The following is an 18,046-nucleotide window of genomic DNA, read 5'->3' as shown; positions in this document are numbered from 1 at the left end:
TTTAAACAGCTTTAAAAACATTTGTGGTGAATATATATTTGAAAAATATAAAAAACCCAGATCGGACCTACCAAAATTGCGTATTTTTAATACTTTTAACTTAAATTCCGTAATTAGGATAAGCCATTGGATACTTATATTGCATGCGAAAATACATTAGAGGTCTACGGCTATGGTTCAATGAACATATAGTTTTTATCTTCTTTTATTCGTTTGACTTGAGGTCATAAATAAAAAAAAGATAAATTTTGTTTTTTATTTATAAGTATTACCTTTATTGTCAATATTTTTATTATAATTATTACTTATATTATTTTTATAATTATTATTGTTATTATATTTTTTTATTATAATAATTATTATTGTTTGTTTTGTTTTAGTTGAAGATTCAATCATATGATTGTTTAAGTCTGGAGTTTCCCCCATTGGCTTAACTTCATCACTTTCCTCTTTGCAGAGAAAAATGTTTACAAAACGCACTGACAGCTTGCAAAATTTACTGATCGCTACCAATATCACTCGATGCTTAAAGAGTTCAGGTTTTCACTAAAAAATCATCATTTCAAAAACTGAAAAGCCAATTGATAATTCCCTTCGCCGGGATGAAATCATGATATTGGTAGCGATCAGTAAATTTTGCAAGCTGTCAGTGCGTTTTGTAAACATTTTTCTCTGCAAAGAGGAAAGTGATGAAGTTAAGCCAATGGGGGAAACTCCAGACTTAAACAATAATTATTATTATTTTCTATTTTTAATAACTTTTATTCTTATAATTATTTTTACTATAATTATAATTTAATTATTATATTAATTACAACAATAAAATATTATATTAATTATTATATTTTTTTATATAATTATAAATATTATTTTTATTTATTTATATTTTGATTGTTTAAGTCTGGAGTTTCCCCCATTGGCTTAACTTCATCACTTTCCTCTTTGCAGAGAAAAATGTTTACAAAACGCACTGACAGCTTGCAATTTATATTTTCTATTATTATTACTTACGTAAGGCAGGATGGTGGCTAAAACAAAAAAAAAAAAAACCGGCAGCCCCGGTACCATCATAGGACACAGTGGTCTAATCAATCGCTTGCCCGAAACTTACACGATTAATGAAACAATTACAAGAAATATACAAACGACACCCCAAACACCGATGACAACTTTTGAAACACGGAACAGGATAAGAATTGCACAATGGAACGTCAGGACGTTAAGAGAATCTTCAAAACTCGCCCAAGTGGAGAAGCAGATGCTGAAGCTTAAAATCGAAGATGCGGAGATGGAGAAATGACATCGGCCAATGGAAATATGGTTATCTATAGTGGGAAAGCGGACAAGAGTGAAAGCGGAGGGGGCTTCATAATTTCGAAAAAAAATGAGAAAGTCCCTACACTCATACAAAGCTGTTTCAGATAGAATAATAACAGCCCGCTTCTACAGCAATATTCAAAAATATGTCAAAATTATTCAATGCGACGCGCCCACGGAAGATTCAGACGATTCAGTGAAGGATGCATTCTACGAACAACTTACAGCAATAATAATCTCTATACCATCCAGAGACGTGCTGATACTGACTGGTGACTTTAACGCCAAAATAGGACGCTCAAAACACGGTCTTGCTCATATAATGAATGGGAAAGCACAAGAAACAATAACGGTGATCGCTTTGTAGAACTTTGTCAGAAATTTCAAATGGCAATAGGTGGTTCCTTATTTCCACACAAACTAATACACAAATATACATGGACATCGCCAGACGGCAACACGCGGAACCAAATAGACCACGTATGCATTCGACGGAAATGGAGAAGTTCATTGATCGATGTGCGAAATAAACGCAGTGCAGATATTGACAGCGACCACGAGCTAGTGGTAGCAACACTTAAAATAAAACTAAAGAGCGCACTTAAAAATAATAGAGAGCGGACACAAAAGCGGCTTGACGTCCGAAAATTAAAAAACAACGGGAAGAGTATGGAGGTAGCAAACCAAAACATTACAAGATCATGGGAAGATACATGCCATACGCTCAAAACCATTGCGAAAACCCACATAGGATACGAAGAGAAAACAGAAGAAAAGAATGGATTTTCGACAACACTTGAAATTTGATCAAAGAAAGGAATGGCTTAAAACAGAAATAAACACAAAACCCGTGGTATATGGAGCAGTATAAAGCCACTGCAAAACTTGTAAAACGCTCAGCTCGTAATGACAAAAGACAATATGCGGAGAAAATGGCCCGAGAAGCAGAGGCAGCGACTGGAAATCAGTCATCGGAAAACTATTACCCAATGTAGATCAACAAATAAATCGGTGGAAACAACACTTTGAATCAATCAGCAACATTTTTGAAGAGAACTATGTTCAAAGCGATCAAAATATGGAAACAAATCAGAACGATGATGAAACCATTGACGCGGACCCTCCAAATATAGCTGAAATCGCAACAGCTATAAACAAACTCAAAAAGAACAAGGCTCCAGGAGAGGAGGGTGTACCACCAGAACTGTTACAAGTGGATGCTACGCTATCAGCAACAATTATACACTCGCATATTCTAGAAGCATGGGAAAACGAGACACTACCAGAAACCTGGACGAAAGGTACCATAATAAAGTTACCCAAAAAAGACGACCTAAAGTTTTGCGATAATTTGCGCGAGATAACTTTGCTTAACACTGTCTATAAAATCATAGCGACTATAATAAACGATAGACCGCAGAGCATTGAAAAATCATTACATGATGAACAAGCCGGATTCCGCCAACATCGAAGCTGCGTAGATCAGACGAACACCCTAAGAGTCATTATAGAACAGTCCTTGGATTGGAGAACTCCATTATATTTGGTATTTGTGGACTTCCGTAAAGCGTTCGACTCCATCAAAAGAAGAGCCATTTGGTCAGCATTAAAAATAAATCGCGTGCCCGAAAAAATTATACAAATAATTAAGGCGATGTACAGCAACACAACCCTGAAAGTAAAACATTGCGGAACGTTGAGCGAACCATTTACTACGAACGCGGGGGTGAAACAAGGATGCCCCCTGTCTCCACTGTTATTCGCAATTGTACTAGACGTGGTAATGGATAAAATATGCTCAAAGAAGAGAGGAATAGTTTGGACTTTCCACCGCCATCTGGAAGATCTTGATTATGCTGACGACATTTGTCTCATGTCGCACAAATTCAATGACATGCAAGACAAATTAAATGACATCGTTTTTCACGCTAAAGAAGTTGGCCTAGAAATTAATATAAAAAAGTCACAAGCAATGCGTATAAATAACACATCGGACAACTAACTAAAAATATATAATCAACCATTAGAGTATGTCAATTCATTTTCCTATCTTGGGTGCTTTATGAAGGCGGAAGGAGGAATAGAAGACGAAGAAGACGTCTATAGTTTAGACTTAACAAGGCTAGATCCGCATTTGGTCGACTTAATAAAACATGGAAATCGTCCCAAATATCACTTCGAACAAAGCTCAGCATATTCAACGCATGTGTTAAAACAATATTACTATACGGAAGTGAAACTTGGCTACTATCTAACGCAGTAACACAAAGACTCCAAGCATTCATAAATAAATGTCTTCGCATAATATGCCGTGTATTCTGGCCGAATAAAATATCAAATACAGAGTTGTTGAATAAAACAAATGAAGAATCCATTAGGCGTCAAATCACCAGGAGAAAATGGAAATGGATCGGACACACGCTAAGAAAAGGCCCAGAAAGCATTGCCAAAATCCCACTAGATTGGAATCCTCAAGGCTCCAGAAGACCGGGCCGCCCCAGAAATACATGGCGCAGAACGTTATCCCTGGAAATAAGACATATCAATAAGTCATGGGAAGAGATTAAAACTGTTTGTCATAATAGAGTAGAATGGAATTTTCTTGTAAATGCCCTATGTTCCCAAGTGGAATAAATAAAGGTGTATATGCAAGAAATCGCTACAAAGGCACCACTTGCATATACGTCGTCTGCCCTTTGTTGATTACTGGCAAGAGAATTTGTATTAGCCATCTGTTTATTTTTTTTTCTGATTTTTATTTATTTTTTATTCTTGTATACTTTATTCATTAGTCTATTCATTACTCTATGGTTTTCTTTAGCTTTCGCTCTCCTTCTCTGCCTTTGGTTGTCTCACTTGCCTTTGCCTTTTTTGTCCCAATTGTTGTCCCCAAACAGGTTTTTGGGCACCTTGCTCCGTGCACGGACATCAATCGTTATTTCTATTGAAACATAACAACCAAAGCGCAAAGAAGCAAAGCAGAGCAAAGACCATTAAAATCGTGTTGTTTTAACCCGAAATAAGAAAAAAAGAACTAGATTGAATTCTGATTTTTGTTTGTCATATTTACAACTCCGGGCGCATTTGAAGCGAGTTCTATTGTTATCCGGAGAGTCATACGTACATTATAAATAAATTGAATTACCTCAAGAGCGAAACCAGAAGTGTTTTTATTGTTCCTTGCCTCGATGCAGAAGTGCTTCCCCCGACGAAGAAACGAAAATAGCCCGTTGGTTTGTAAGCCACCAAGAGGAATTGTCCCATCAGCTGAGAAGAAGATATCGACAGATCCCTGAATCCGAGCTGCAAGAAACGGTGAGTTTCCGCTAATCCGAGTGTTGGGCCGGCAAATCAACCTGACCCAGGTTTGGTCTTTGGAGGTTGGCTTTCGTGCTGTTGAGGGTTGGCCCCAACAAAAGGAAAAAAAATATTATTACTTTATTAATATTTTTATTATAATAATTATTTATATTATTACTATTATTATTATATATAATTGTCCCACAAACATCCCATAAGGGACAAGGGAGACTTCTCTCATAGCAATGAGTGCACCCCGATTCATATTAGCTCAATGATTATTATTATTAATTATAATTATTTTTACTTTTATAATAATTTTTATTTTTTGTTTAATGTTATAATTCTTATAATTTTTTATATTATTACCATTATAATTATTTTTATTATTTTATTTTATTTTTTATTGTTTTTATTTTTGTTAAAATTACATTAAAATTACAATTTTTATTAATTTTACTACTATTGCTAAAATTATTATTTATATTATTTTTATAATTATTATTGTTATTATTATGTTTTACTATAATAATTATAATCATTTATATTATTATAATTATTGCTATTATTTATTACTATTACTTTTTACTATTACTTTATTATTATTTAATTATAATATTTTTTTTTTGTTATTATTTGTTTATTATTATAATTACTTATATTTTCTATAATAACTATCATTATTTTCATTTTGTTTATTATTTCTATTAATATTTTACTATTATTTATATTAATAGTATTTAAATTATTATTTTTTATTATTATTACTTTGATTATCAATATTTTTATTTTAATTATTATTTATATTATGTTTATAATTATTATTGTTAAAATTATTTGTATATACATATACTAAAATTATAATTATAATTTTAATTATTTTATTGCTATTTCTTAAATTATTATTTATATTATCTTTATAATTATTATTGTTATTATTAAGTTTTTATTATAATAATTATTATGATGTATGTTACTATAATTATTATTTTTATTATAATTATTTCTGTTATAATTATTTGTTTATTATCATAATTATTTCTATTTTTTTATAATTATGTTATTTTTATTATTTATATTAATAATATTTAAATTACTATTTTTTATTATTATTACTTTTATTGTCAATATTTTTATTATAATTATTATTTTTATAATTATTATTGTTATTATATTTTTTTATAATAATTATTATTAATTACTATTTTTAATAATTTTTATTCTTATAATTATTATTTTTTATATTATTATACTTATTTTTATTTTTTATTAATATTTTATTATTATTTATTATTTTTATATTTATTATAATTATTTGTACTAGTACAATTGTTATTTTGTTATTATTATAATTGTTCATATTTTTATAATAATTTTTAATTATAATGATAATAACAATTTTCATATAATTATTATTATATTATAATTTTTATAATTGTATAATTATTATTTTTATTATTATTATTTTTATTATTATAATTTTTATTATTATTATCATTATATTTACTATTATACGTATAATAATTATAATAATTATTATTTTTATTATTAATTTATTATTGTTATTTTTAATATAATTATTATTTTTTATTATTATAAAAATTACTATTATTTTAATTATTTTTATTTTTTATTATTTTATTTATTATTATTTTATTATTAATTATATTATTATTATTATTTTAAATATAATTTTTTATTATAGTTATTTTTATTATTATTGTTGTTATTACTTTTATTAGTTGTTTCATTTGTACTATTTTTGGTGTTGTCCTTTATTCGCAAAGCTTTTAGTTCATTAAGCTAAAAAAATAATCGGGTAACTCTCTTTGGTATGACCGAAGGTTTTTGTTCTGTCATCTGAGAAGTTCATCGAAAATATTTATTACTAATTACACTGTGCAACAAAATGGAGCTCAAAGTCTGGGGGGTGGAAAATTCCTTTTGGGGATGAAAGCTCTTGATGAGTATATACAGAACCCAGAAGGACAGATCCGCCGTGAGTCGAACTTTTGAGATATGGCGTGATGAATATTTTGCTGGAGACCCTATAAGCCCTCAGATATTAGCGTTATATCTTTGTCCGCTGTTGTTTTAGGATATTTTTGAGATCACATTTCTTCAGCCAAATCAAATGAGGATTATTTTCGTGGATCATTTTGACCTTCTATCTCGCTTCCTTCAATGTCCTTTTCGTCCTTTATTTTAAGAGCCGCTATAAAAGTACCACAAGATGACGTTTTTCAGCTTCGAAATGTTCTGCAAAAATGTCGGACAGAAAATTTTAGGTACGGCTCTCATTGACAATAAATCGATATTGTCGCGTTTTCGTGATCGTTTTGTGCATTTACCCTGTTTTTGTTAAGAAGAAGACTATATTTTATTATATTATAGAAGGTCAAAATTCTCTACGAAAACAATCCTCATTTGATTTGGCTGAAGAAATGTGATCTCAAAAATAAGCTAAAACAACAGCGGACAAAGATATAACGCTAATATCTGAGGGCTTATAGGGTCTCAAGCAAAATATTCATCACGCCATATCTCAAAAGTTCGACTCACGGCGGATCTGTCCTTCTGGGTTTTGTATATACTCACCAAGAGCTTTCATCCCCAAAAGGAATTTTCCACCCCCCAAAATTTCGGTTCACAGTGTTATTTAAACAATTTAAACGAGAGTTCTTACATGAATTGCCTTACGAATGCCTTTCATACAAGTTTATTTGCAAATCCTCTCAATTTAATGGCGAGAGGAGTGAGGCTAACCCCCCATCTTGCAACACCCTGTATCAACGGCAAACTACGAACCAACCGCAAGTATAATTACGTTATGTAATTTGGGACCCACCCCTTTGAATCCACACAAAAAATTCATATTTTTCATTACACATACTTATCCACATTTATTACAAAAAATCACATTTACTTATTCCTAATTAATTTTAATTTTTGTTCTTCATTTCAACATTTCTTATTACCACTCATTTTCGATCGAATCCAATCATGATAAAACAACGGACTGGCGTGCATATCAGGATAACCAATGGCACATGGCATACCCCAATTGACAAGGCCCACCAAATAACCACCGCTGACCAAAGGACCACCGGAATCACCATGACAAGAACCCTCTCCAGCTTTGGTGAAGGTACAAATATGTCCCACATCTACATTGGGATCATCATTCATAGCCTCTCGACAACGACTATGTTCCATATATTTTAAATCCACTTTTTTCAAATCATCTGGTGAATCACCCCACATATACTCTGAACCCCAACCTGTCAAGAGGACATCAGCACCATCTTCCATGGGTTTGGTCGGCAATGGCACGGATTGTGTCTTTTCATTCCACACAATACTTGTATTCAAATGCAGCAGGGCAATATCGTTGTGATAAGTTGGTTTGTCATAATTGCAATGGACATGTACCTGATCCACACCGTACAAGGGACCAGGTTTTGCCAAATTTTGACTACCTGTCATTACCAGAATATCTTCCATATATTTGTTAATAACGCAGTGGCCAGCTGTTAACACCCAATCCTTGTCAATAATGCATCCACCACAGAAATGACCCCAAATGGTTTGCAATGACACTTGGTAGGGGGCCAAACCGTCTTCGGCTATTGAACCGCCTACTATCCTGCCGGCCTGGCTTCGCGCATTACCTTGAAAGGGTTTAATAAGTTTTCCAACGGTAATTGTGGGTCCTGCAGCCACAAATATTAGCACCACAACGAAAACACCTTCCACGATCTTCATCTTTGCAAATTTTCTACACAATTGACTGGGGTTACGAAACATTCAATCATTTTATGGGATTGAATATTTTTGATTTTTTGTTTTTCTTCGTACGATCGATTTTTTATCGAAAACGATTTGATTTGATAAAGCGGAACAAAAAGCTGACCAGCCAGCATTGATTGGGTGATGATGTTTTTTCTATTATTTTTCTTTAACGGGTTACAGTAAATGAAATAAATTTTATTAGCTCTACAATAGAAAAAGATTAGACAAGAAATTCATTTATCGTAAAGCACGTCCAAGGGTTGTGGTAAATTCTTTCAGATAGATATCAAATACAGGAACAATGTTGCTTATGAATCAGGCATGTTGTTGTCACATTGTTTTGATTTAATTTTCAAAATAATTCAAATGAAATCGAATAATCATATCGCTTAATCAACATTCTTTGTAAATGCTCTTTTTTAATAATTGATATTTATTTGTTTGGAATAAAGAGGTTGAATATTGAGTTATCAGTCATATAGTAAATTAAGAAATTAAACAAGTAAACAATTAGTTTGAACTGTTTTCTATGGCACATACTCGTACACCATATCCTAGATTAGGAAAATACAGCAACAAACAGAGAGGAATAGAGCTTTTCTTAGTTTGGATTATGGAATAAATGTTCTGTTTACTATTTGTTGTAGTCAAGCTTAATCTCATATTTGTTGTTTTCAAATTTAAAAAAACAACAACAAGTTTAAAGTGGGGTGTAGTTAAAATTGATTACTTTTGCGGATGGCAGAGAATACTAGTTTCGTCCAACGCCACTTGGACTCATCAGTTCTCTTAGTTCTTTGTATTGAAACAATGAACCCTTCCCCAATTTTATGACGACTCGAGCTCAAGAATAAGTGTGACTGATGAATTCGTTTCAATGCGAATTCAACCGAAAACACCTAAAAACTCTCGTAGCCGCATATGTAAACCAAATTAACTACTCCCACTGTCATGTGTCTCCACATTGCAGAGAATGCACATAACAATTTTGATAGTTGTCGAAAAATAACAACAACCAATCGTCCACGGTGCTCTGTGTCTATGTAAAATGTCACACGGTGCTCTTGAACCAACTTTTAATGAAAGGAGCTTACACCAAAAACAAGGAAAAAATTGCTGTAGGGATTTTTAAATAAATCGCGGTCAATGTTCACATTTTAATGTTAATGTTAGGTTTTCGCGATTTTGCTTGGAAACCGCAAGTCCTCTCGAAGTGGGCCTAAAGAAAATGTTGTGCTGTGAAAATTCTCTGGAGGATTGATGGCTATGATTTGTTTCTAGTTTTTAAACTTTTTGAGATATAGAAGTTCAGGTCACATTTTTAAGTTCTTTTCATAGTTCTTATCGACATGGGACAAGAGTATGCCTTATAGCTATGAAAATTATCAACAAGATTGACTCGTAAGTTTATCCTAGGTTGTACCATTTTTGAGATATATAAATTAAAGTTGGGAAATTTCAGTCATGACATTGTTTTATAAGGAGACTTTTATATCTCAATAATGGTAAAACCTACGAAAATATCATAAGGGACAATCTTGAAGAGAATTTTCACTGCTACAACATTTTCGCTAATCTCATTTCGATAGCACTTGGGGTTTCCGAGCAAAATCTAAAAATGTGAACTTTGACCGCGCTCCGGAAGGAAAAGAAGAACGAACCCCCTAATCTTGACAACATCCGTAAATGTATTAAGGGCTATAGTCTGCGAATCCAATCCTCGAATGACCGGATTTTAAATAGTGCTAATTGTTCTTGAAAATTGATATTATTGCCTTGCAAGAACAAGAAAAAGAGTATCAGTCGGTTTTGCTGAGATATACCCTCAGCCTATGTGAATTGAAACTTTCATCTACGGACAGATCGAATGTTATTTAGGGTTTTTTTCAGAATTTTGTGGTTTATTTTAGACATTTGAACTTGCCGACAAAAACGTGGATTAGGATTATCGTTCAAAAGTGTTGCGGAGGAGGTACATGAAGAAATGGACCGGCATAGTCCATTATGAAATTGGATCTTATTTAGGGAGCAATATCTTTTCGATAGATATCGCGCACATTAGTGATTTCAGTGGGTCATCGTACAACTTTTGGACCAGTATGTCAGGAAGCATGGACTTGCACACGGAAAACATAATATCGCTGTAAACAGGACCACAACGAACAGCATCGGTATATATTTTCAAACGATCTTCGAATAGACCCTAAACTGCACTTATTCATGCATGTTGAACTTTTGTGCGGAAGGTACTCTAAGGAGAGAACCGATATGGGCCATTTTAGAAGTTAAACTAAAATTGGACAAAATATTAGGAGATCCAAAGTTTGGGCCAAATTTGTTCAAGAGAAATCGTTCGTACAATTTTAGTGACCTTTTTATACCCTCCACCATAGGCAGGTCAAGTCCGAAGATGGGCTATATCGGTACCTCCGGATTTGAGGTATTTTGACGTTCTTCGCCATATTTGCAGACCGAATTAGCTATAATTTCGCACTTAGGGTTCCTAGTGATCAACAAACTTATATCCCAAAGGATATGGGCATAGGTCCATGTTTTGGTATAGTTCCCATATAACGGTACCTCCCGATTTTCAGTATTTTGAGAATTTTAGCCACAATTTTTAACCGAACTATCTGCAATTTGACATTTGAGGTTCTCAGTGGTCATGAAACATCTCCACGAAACATCGTCAACATAGGTCCATGTTTTGGTATAGCCCCCATATATCGGTACCTCTCGATTTTCGGTATTTTGAGAATTTTAGCCACAATTCGTAACCGAACTATCTGCAATTTGACATTTTAGGTTTTCCGTGATATTGAAACATCTCCACCAAACATCGTCAACATAGGTCCATATTTTGGCATGGCCCCCTTATAACCGTACCTCCCGATTTTCGGTATTTTGAGTATTTTAGTTACAATTTTAACCGAACCAGCTGTAATTTGACATTTGAGGTTCTCAGTGGTCATGAAACATATCCACGAAACATCGTCAAAATAGGTCCATGTTTTGGTATAGCCCCCATATATAAGTACCTCCCGATTTTCGGTATTTTTAGAATTTTAGCTACAAGTTTTAACCGAAATAGCTGTAATTTGAAATTTAAAGTTCTCAGTGGTCATAAAAAATCTCCAACGAAACATCGTCAACATAGGTCCATGTTTTGGTGTATCCCCCATATAACAGTATCTCCCGATTTTCGGCATTTTGAGAATGTTAGCCACAATTTGTAACCGAACTATCTGCAATTTGACATTTGAGGTTCTCAGTTGTCATAAAACATCTCCACCAAACATCATCAACATAGGTCCATGTTTTGGTATGGCCCCCTTATAACCGTACCTCCCGATTTTCGGTATTTTGAGCATTTTAGTTACAATTTTTAACCGAACTAGCTGTAATTTGACATTTGAGGTTCTCAGTGGTCATGAAATATCTCCACGAAACATCGTCAAAATAGGTCCATGTTTTGGTATAGCCCCCATATATCGGTACCTTCCGATTTTCGGTATTTTGAGAATTTTAGCTACAATTTTTAACCGAAATAGCTGTAATTTGAAATGTGAAGTTCTCAGTGGTCATAAAAAATCTCCAACGAAACATCGTCAACATAGGTCCATGTTTTGGTATAGACCCCATATTTTGGTACCTCCCTATTTTCGGTATTTTGAAAATTTTAGCTACAGTTTTTAACCGAAATAGCTGTAATTTGAAATTTGAAGTCCTCAGTGGTCATAAAAAATCTCCAGCGAAACATCGTCAACATAGGTCCATGTTTTGGTATAGCCCCCATATTACAGTATCTCCCGATTTTCGGTATTTTGAGAATTTTAGCTGCAACTTTTAACCGAACTAGCTGTAATGATCGGTGTTTAAGTTAGAATTGATCATATTGTTTTATTTGGCCCTATGAATCGCATAGGCATATTCGTTGAAATCTCCTCATTCCCATTTATTACACCCCTGTAATAGTATGAGAGATTTCAACGAATATTCTCTTGACAACCGCCCTCTTGAAGCATCTATGCAGATGTCAACACAAAACACAACATAAAAATAAACAAAGAAAGATCGATCGACAGCTTGACTTGCAAGCAACACCCGCGCTTTATCGTAAGCTTCGCGTACATATCGTTGTACAAAAGGTAATATTGTTTACCACAAATAAATACACGGCAATTGAGCCATACCTTATACTAAAAACTATTGTGTTTTTATTTTATTTCTATCTCTTTTTATATTGACGGCCAAACGTGCGCATTGGGCGTACTGGCTCCATTGGGGAGTCTTGCTACACTTGTTTCCCCCAAGTCCCTATAGTGCGGACTAAACATTTGGTCCTTCGAGCCGGATCTTCCAGCGAATTGAAAATACAGTCCACAATACCATTGGAGTTCACCTATTTTATTGGTACGTATAGTGCAAAGTGAGCATTGAAATAAATAAAAACAAGTGTTCGTTTGTTTGTTTGTGGCCATCTCGTTTTACAACGTCACAGATTCCTTCTTTTTGTCGGTCGGTCAAAGTCCAAATCGTGGACAGACGTACAGACATACGGGAATAACAAAATCAAAACAAAAATAATAAATATTTTGTTCCAAATATTTCGCTTATTTTTCGTTCTTTTTCTCCTAATTTGTCGTTGTAAATTTCTTTTACTTATTGCTTTGTTGTTGCAGAAAGTGTTAAAATATTCCCCAGATCTACATTGATTTCGTGTAAATATTCAAACATACTGTCATAAATACATCGTTTACATATTTACACTGCACGACCTATTCGTGGTCCCTTCTGCTTTGATAAACACACGTTCGTATATCTACATACTCCAGCATCGTCGCTTTGTCGTACCGTCTAGTCGGTCAGTAAGTGGCTTGCATGCAAATATATACACACACGCATGTACGCATAAATATTGCATTTTGGGCATTCCTCTTTCTGTCGTGTCCGTTTTTATTGCACAGTAACCCGCCGGGGTATTATTACACAGTACCCGGTCAGTAAATTAGTACTGTGACACATATTATTATATTTTATAGTAAATATAATAAATCGGTGTCAGGGAACTTTTTAATACAATTTTTGGACATTTTGGAATTGCGTGCACCCTACAATTGGTCAATTGGACCTTTTCTTGTGTAGGGAGTTATTTAAAAATATTTGTTGTGATGCATATAATTTCTTAGAATTTCAATATAGTTTGAAATTTTCCTTGCATTTTTGGACACAAATACGCCACATTCGGTGGCTATTTGTATAAATTCGATATTGCACGCACCCTACAGTCGCTCAATTGGATTTGTTCTTGTGTAGGGAGCTTTTTACTCGAATTTTGTAATTTTTTTTGGAATTTCAATATAGTTTGAAATTTGTGTTGCATTTTTGGACCCAAAAACACTACAATCGGTGGTTATTTGTATATATTTGATATTGCGTGCAACCTACAATTGTACTTTTCCTTGTTCACGGCGTATTTTAGCCATATTTTTTGCGAATTTTGTAATTTTTGTCTGAAATTTAGATTTTGTTCAAATTTCTTGTTGCACTTTTGCTCAAATATACACTACATTCGGTAGTTATTTGTGGATTTTTGGTTCACATTAGATATTTATTATTGGTGTTACTCCAAAATAACATATTATAGTGCAGTTTTTGATAATTATCATATTCAGATTGTTGGTACATTAAATGATAATTTACAACTTTTACATAGACTTTGGAATTAAAATATTGGTTTTAAATTCTAAGGCACTTTGGTTGCTCAGAGGCAATTGCTAATTGTATTTTTGTTTGCAAAATTTAGTGAATTTTTGTGAAATTTTGAATATCGTTTCGAATTTAAGATTGCGATTTTAAATTAGCACGCTACAATTGGTAGCTTGAGAATTTCTCCTTTTGTGGAAAATATTTTAGTGTGCATTTTAGCGATATTAAATATAGTTTAAAATTTTCAATCTGAAAATTTCCGCTACAATTGCCAAAGATAATCCTGTTGGATGTTTCATTGATTTTCGTTGAGATATCAGTTTATTTGGTTAAATATTTCATTTAATCAAACTTATCTTTTCTTCAGTGTTTTGATATTTTATTTCTGGATAAAATTGAGTTTGTCGCACATTATTTTCTAGTCATTTCGTTGACATTATTATTAGTTGAACTCTGTTTACGATTTTGTTGATTTTGATTTGTCTGCAATCTGTGCACTAAAAATGGCTTTCACTCCTATGACTTTATTCATTCTTGCTTCTAAGTCTATCGTGACTTTCGCCGCAAACCTCAGCGCATTAAAAGAAGAGGACATAGACTTTTTTGACCTTGAAGTTAGGAGTGAAGAAATTGGAAAATTGTGGAAGAACTTACAGGAAGCTTTTAATAAATGCCTCTCTTCTATAGAAAATCCCGAAAAACTAAATATCATTCAAGAAAAGTATAAGGAGACGCATCAAAAATGTATAAATTGTTCGTCAACAATAAATAGATTGTTGTTAAAGTTTAGTAGTTCTGCTAAAATGTCCCCGTACTCATTGGAAAATAGTTCGGTAGATTCCTTAACGGAGCATCCCGGTGATATTTCTTCGAAAATCCTGTCGTGTGATGCAAATGTTAAAGACCTGAGTTTGTCGTCCCACACTTCTCGTGATGTGGGTACCCAGGTATCTAATTCTACAATATCGAATATTGAGAAACCTAGAGCAGGCCCAATCTTCATGGTTGATCTTCCAAATTTTAATAGCAATCATAATCTTGCGTTACCTCCTTTGGATGTTGAGGTTTTCAATGGAAATATTCTAAATTGGCCCACTTTCAGAGATTTGTTTAGTGCGGTTTATATAAATAACTCCCAGTTGACAGATATTGAACGCTTGTGTCATCTGGTGAGTAAAACTAGTGGTGAGGCTCGAGAAATTGTCTCGAAGTTTCCTCTGACTCATAGGAGTTTCGATCTTGTGTGGGATGAATTGAACTCCACATACGATAATCCACGTTTGCTTGTCCACAGCCAATTGAAATCGTTGTTTTCGCTTCCTGTGTTGGATCAGGAAACTAGTTTGGGACTTAAGTCAATACAACGTGGGATCAATAGTTGCCTTTCGGCAATGGCAATTTATGAAATACCTACGGATAATTGGGATCCGATCGTGGTTTTCATTTGTTTACAAAGATTGCCTAAGATCACACACGCGTTATGGGAGCAAAGTGTGACAAATAAGTCTCGTCTTTCAACTTGGAAAGAATTAGATGCATTCTTGACAGAGAGAATTCGTACTCTTCTGTGTTTGCACGAGATGAGAAGTGTTGGCACTTTGTATAATTCGACTTGTAAAGTGTCTCCTAAATCTTGTACTTCTCCTCACTCTTCTTCCAGTCCCAAACACTTTTCGGCACCTCTTCGTTCGTTTCCTAATTCTTGTTGCGTTCTTTGTTCAGAGCAACAACACAAATTAAATGGTTGTCAGCGGTTTGTAAATTGTACACCGTTGGAGAGATACAAATTGGTCAAAAGGCATCGTTTGTGTGTGAATTGCCTACGGAAGGGACACGAAGTCAAAAATTGTGCTAGTCGTTGTTGTCGAAAGTGCAATCAGAGACATCATACTCTATTGCACAGAGATCGCTCTATTGTGAGCAGTCCGAGTCAAATTGTGACTCCCAGAAGTTCGAAGTTGTCTGCTTCAGCTTCCACTTTTCGGCCTGGGACTTTAAATTGTAGCACCAGTTCGTCTACATCTAGCGCTCCATCGACATCGGTCGATAATTTAGTTCGAAAATCCTTCCATGTTACGCAGGAAAGAAAAGTTCTATTGGGAACAGCGCTGGTGAATATCGTTCATCAGGGTGCTTCTTTTCCTGCTAGGGCGTTGATCGACCCCGATTCTGAGTCGTCTCTCGTTTCGGAACGACTTCAGAAGGATCTGGGACTCCAGGTCCAATCCAATAAATCTTCAATATCTGGTGCTTATGATACTGTCACAGTTACATGTCATAAAATTTGTTCGTTGAAACTTCGTAGTCGTGGTGACAGGTCGTCTACTTTTGAGACTTCGGCGTTGGTAGTAGGTTCCATATCGGGAAATCTTCCAACCTTTTCGGTCACTTCGGACCTTAAGTCGGATTTGTCGAATATAGTTTTGGCAGATCCTCAATTCGGCGAATCGCGCCCGGTAGATATTTTGATAGGAGCAGACTTGTACCCGAAAATAATTAGAAGTCATACCTTGCGACTTTCGGCGGGCTCGCTGCTTGCTCAAAATACATCATTTGGATGGATTGTTACGGGTCCTGTCACATAAATTGTCGTTTTCGTAAATGGTACGGAAAATCGTTGTAAAGCGGCCCAACCAAACAAGGCGAACGTTAGCTCACGTTGCACTATCGTTCGCAGGGTCCCTAATGGCCCTTTCGTTAGCCAGGTCTATAGTGATCTGCACAACAGCTGGGTCCCTAATGGCCCAGTCGCTTGAATGGTCCCTCATGACCATATTTACCGCGGGGTCCCTAATGGCCCGGGGTCCCTAATGGCCCGATCGTTTAGTTTGTAAGTTTATCGCATGGTCCCTAATGGCCATTTTACCGCGGGGTCCCTAATGGCCCGGGGTCCCTCATGGCCCACTCGTTTAGCATGTAAGAATGTTTTTGAAAAAATGATATGCTAAAAAAAAGAAAGAAAAATTTTTGAAAAAAAAAATGGAAAAGGTTATGCTCACGCCTGCACTGTACTAGTACCTAATTACATACTTATAATGATTGCTCATTTATCGAATTTGTTAAAACATTTGGATGTTTCAAGGGAGGCGGCAAATGTTTAAGTTAGAATTGATCATATTGTTTTATTTGGCCCTATGAATCGCATAGGCATATTCGTTGAAATCTCCTCATTCCCATTTATTACACCCCTGTAATAGTATGAGAGATTTCAACGAATATTCTCTTGACAACCGCCCTCTTGAAGCATCTATGCAGATGTCAACACAAAACACAACATAAAAATAAACAAAGAAAGATCGATCGACAGCTTGACTTGCAAGCAACACCCGCGCTTTATCGTAAGCTTCGCGTACATATCGTTGTACAAAAGGTAATATTGTTTACCACAAATAAATACACGGCAATTGAGCCATACCTTATACTAAAAACTATTGTGTTTTTATTTTATTTCTATCTCTTTTTATATTGACGGCCAAACGTGCGCATTGGGCGTACTGGCTCCATTGGGGAGTCTTGCTACACTTGTTTCCCCCAAGTCCCTATAGTGCGGACTAAACAATCGGTATTTTGAGAATTTTAGCTACAATTTTGTCTATTCCAAAATAATCGCCAATATACATATGTCCATGTTTTGGTATATGCACCCATATAACTGTACCTCCCCTCTTTGTTCACTGTTGCTTAAGTGCTCTACAAAAACAACAAAACAAAGATATAATGCTAATTCATGATGGCTTACAGGATCTCTTGCAAAAACTTCAGAACGCGGAAGTTCGACACACGGCGATCTGTCAAATCGGAGACTTTTGGAGGTCTTCTAACGACACAAGGCACCAGATTCTGCCTGGGGTTCTTCATTTCTTTAGATTACCTAGGTATTAACATATTTACAGGTAATTGTAAAACAAATCAGAAATGGAGGGCCCAA

At 34.6% G+C, this 18,046-nt stretch overlaps 1 protein-coding gene across 1 annotated transcript; it reads right to left on the bottom strand.

Moving 5' to 3' along the window:
• Window positions 1-7,512: 7,512 nt before the first annotated feature.
• On the bottom strand, window positions 7,513-8,391 carry LOC141391378 (chymotrypsin-2-like). The gene has a single exon (XM_073964281.1). It carries the CDS (start codon window positions 8,380-8,382, stop codon window positions 7,579-7,581), a length of 804 nt encoding a protein of 267 aa, XP_073820382.1. The 5' UTR covers window positions 8,383-8,391; the 3' UTR covers window positions 7,513-7,578.
• Between the last annotated feature and the right edge of the window lie 9,655 nt (window positions 8,392-18,046).

This window comes from Musca autumnalis, unplaced genomic scaffold (assembly GCF_047663935.1).
Source record: "Musca autumnalis isolate F117 unplaced genomic scaffold, ASM4766393v1 scaffold_1, whole genome shotgun sequence".
In the NCBI taxonomy this organism is placed as follows: Eukaryota; Metazoa; Arthropoda; class Insecta; order Diptera; family Muscidae; genus Musca; species Musca autumnalis.
Note: the sequence above shows the minus strand (reverse complement) of the source record. Positions and strands in the feature narration are given on the sequence as shown.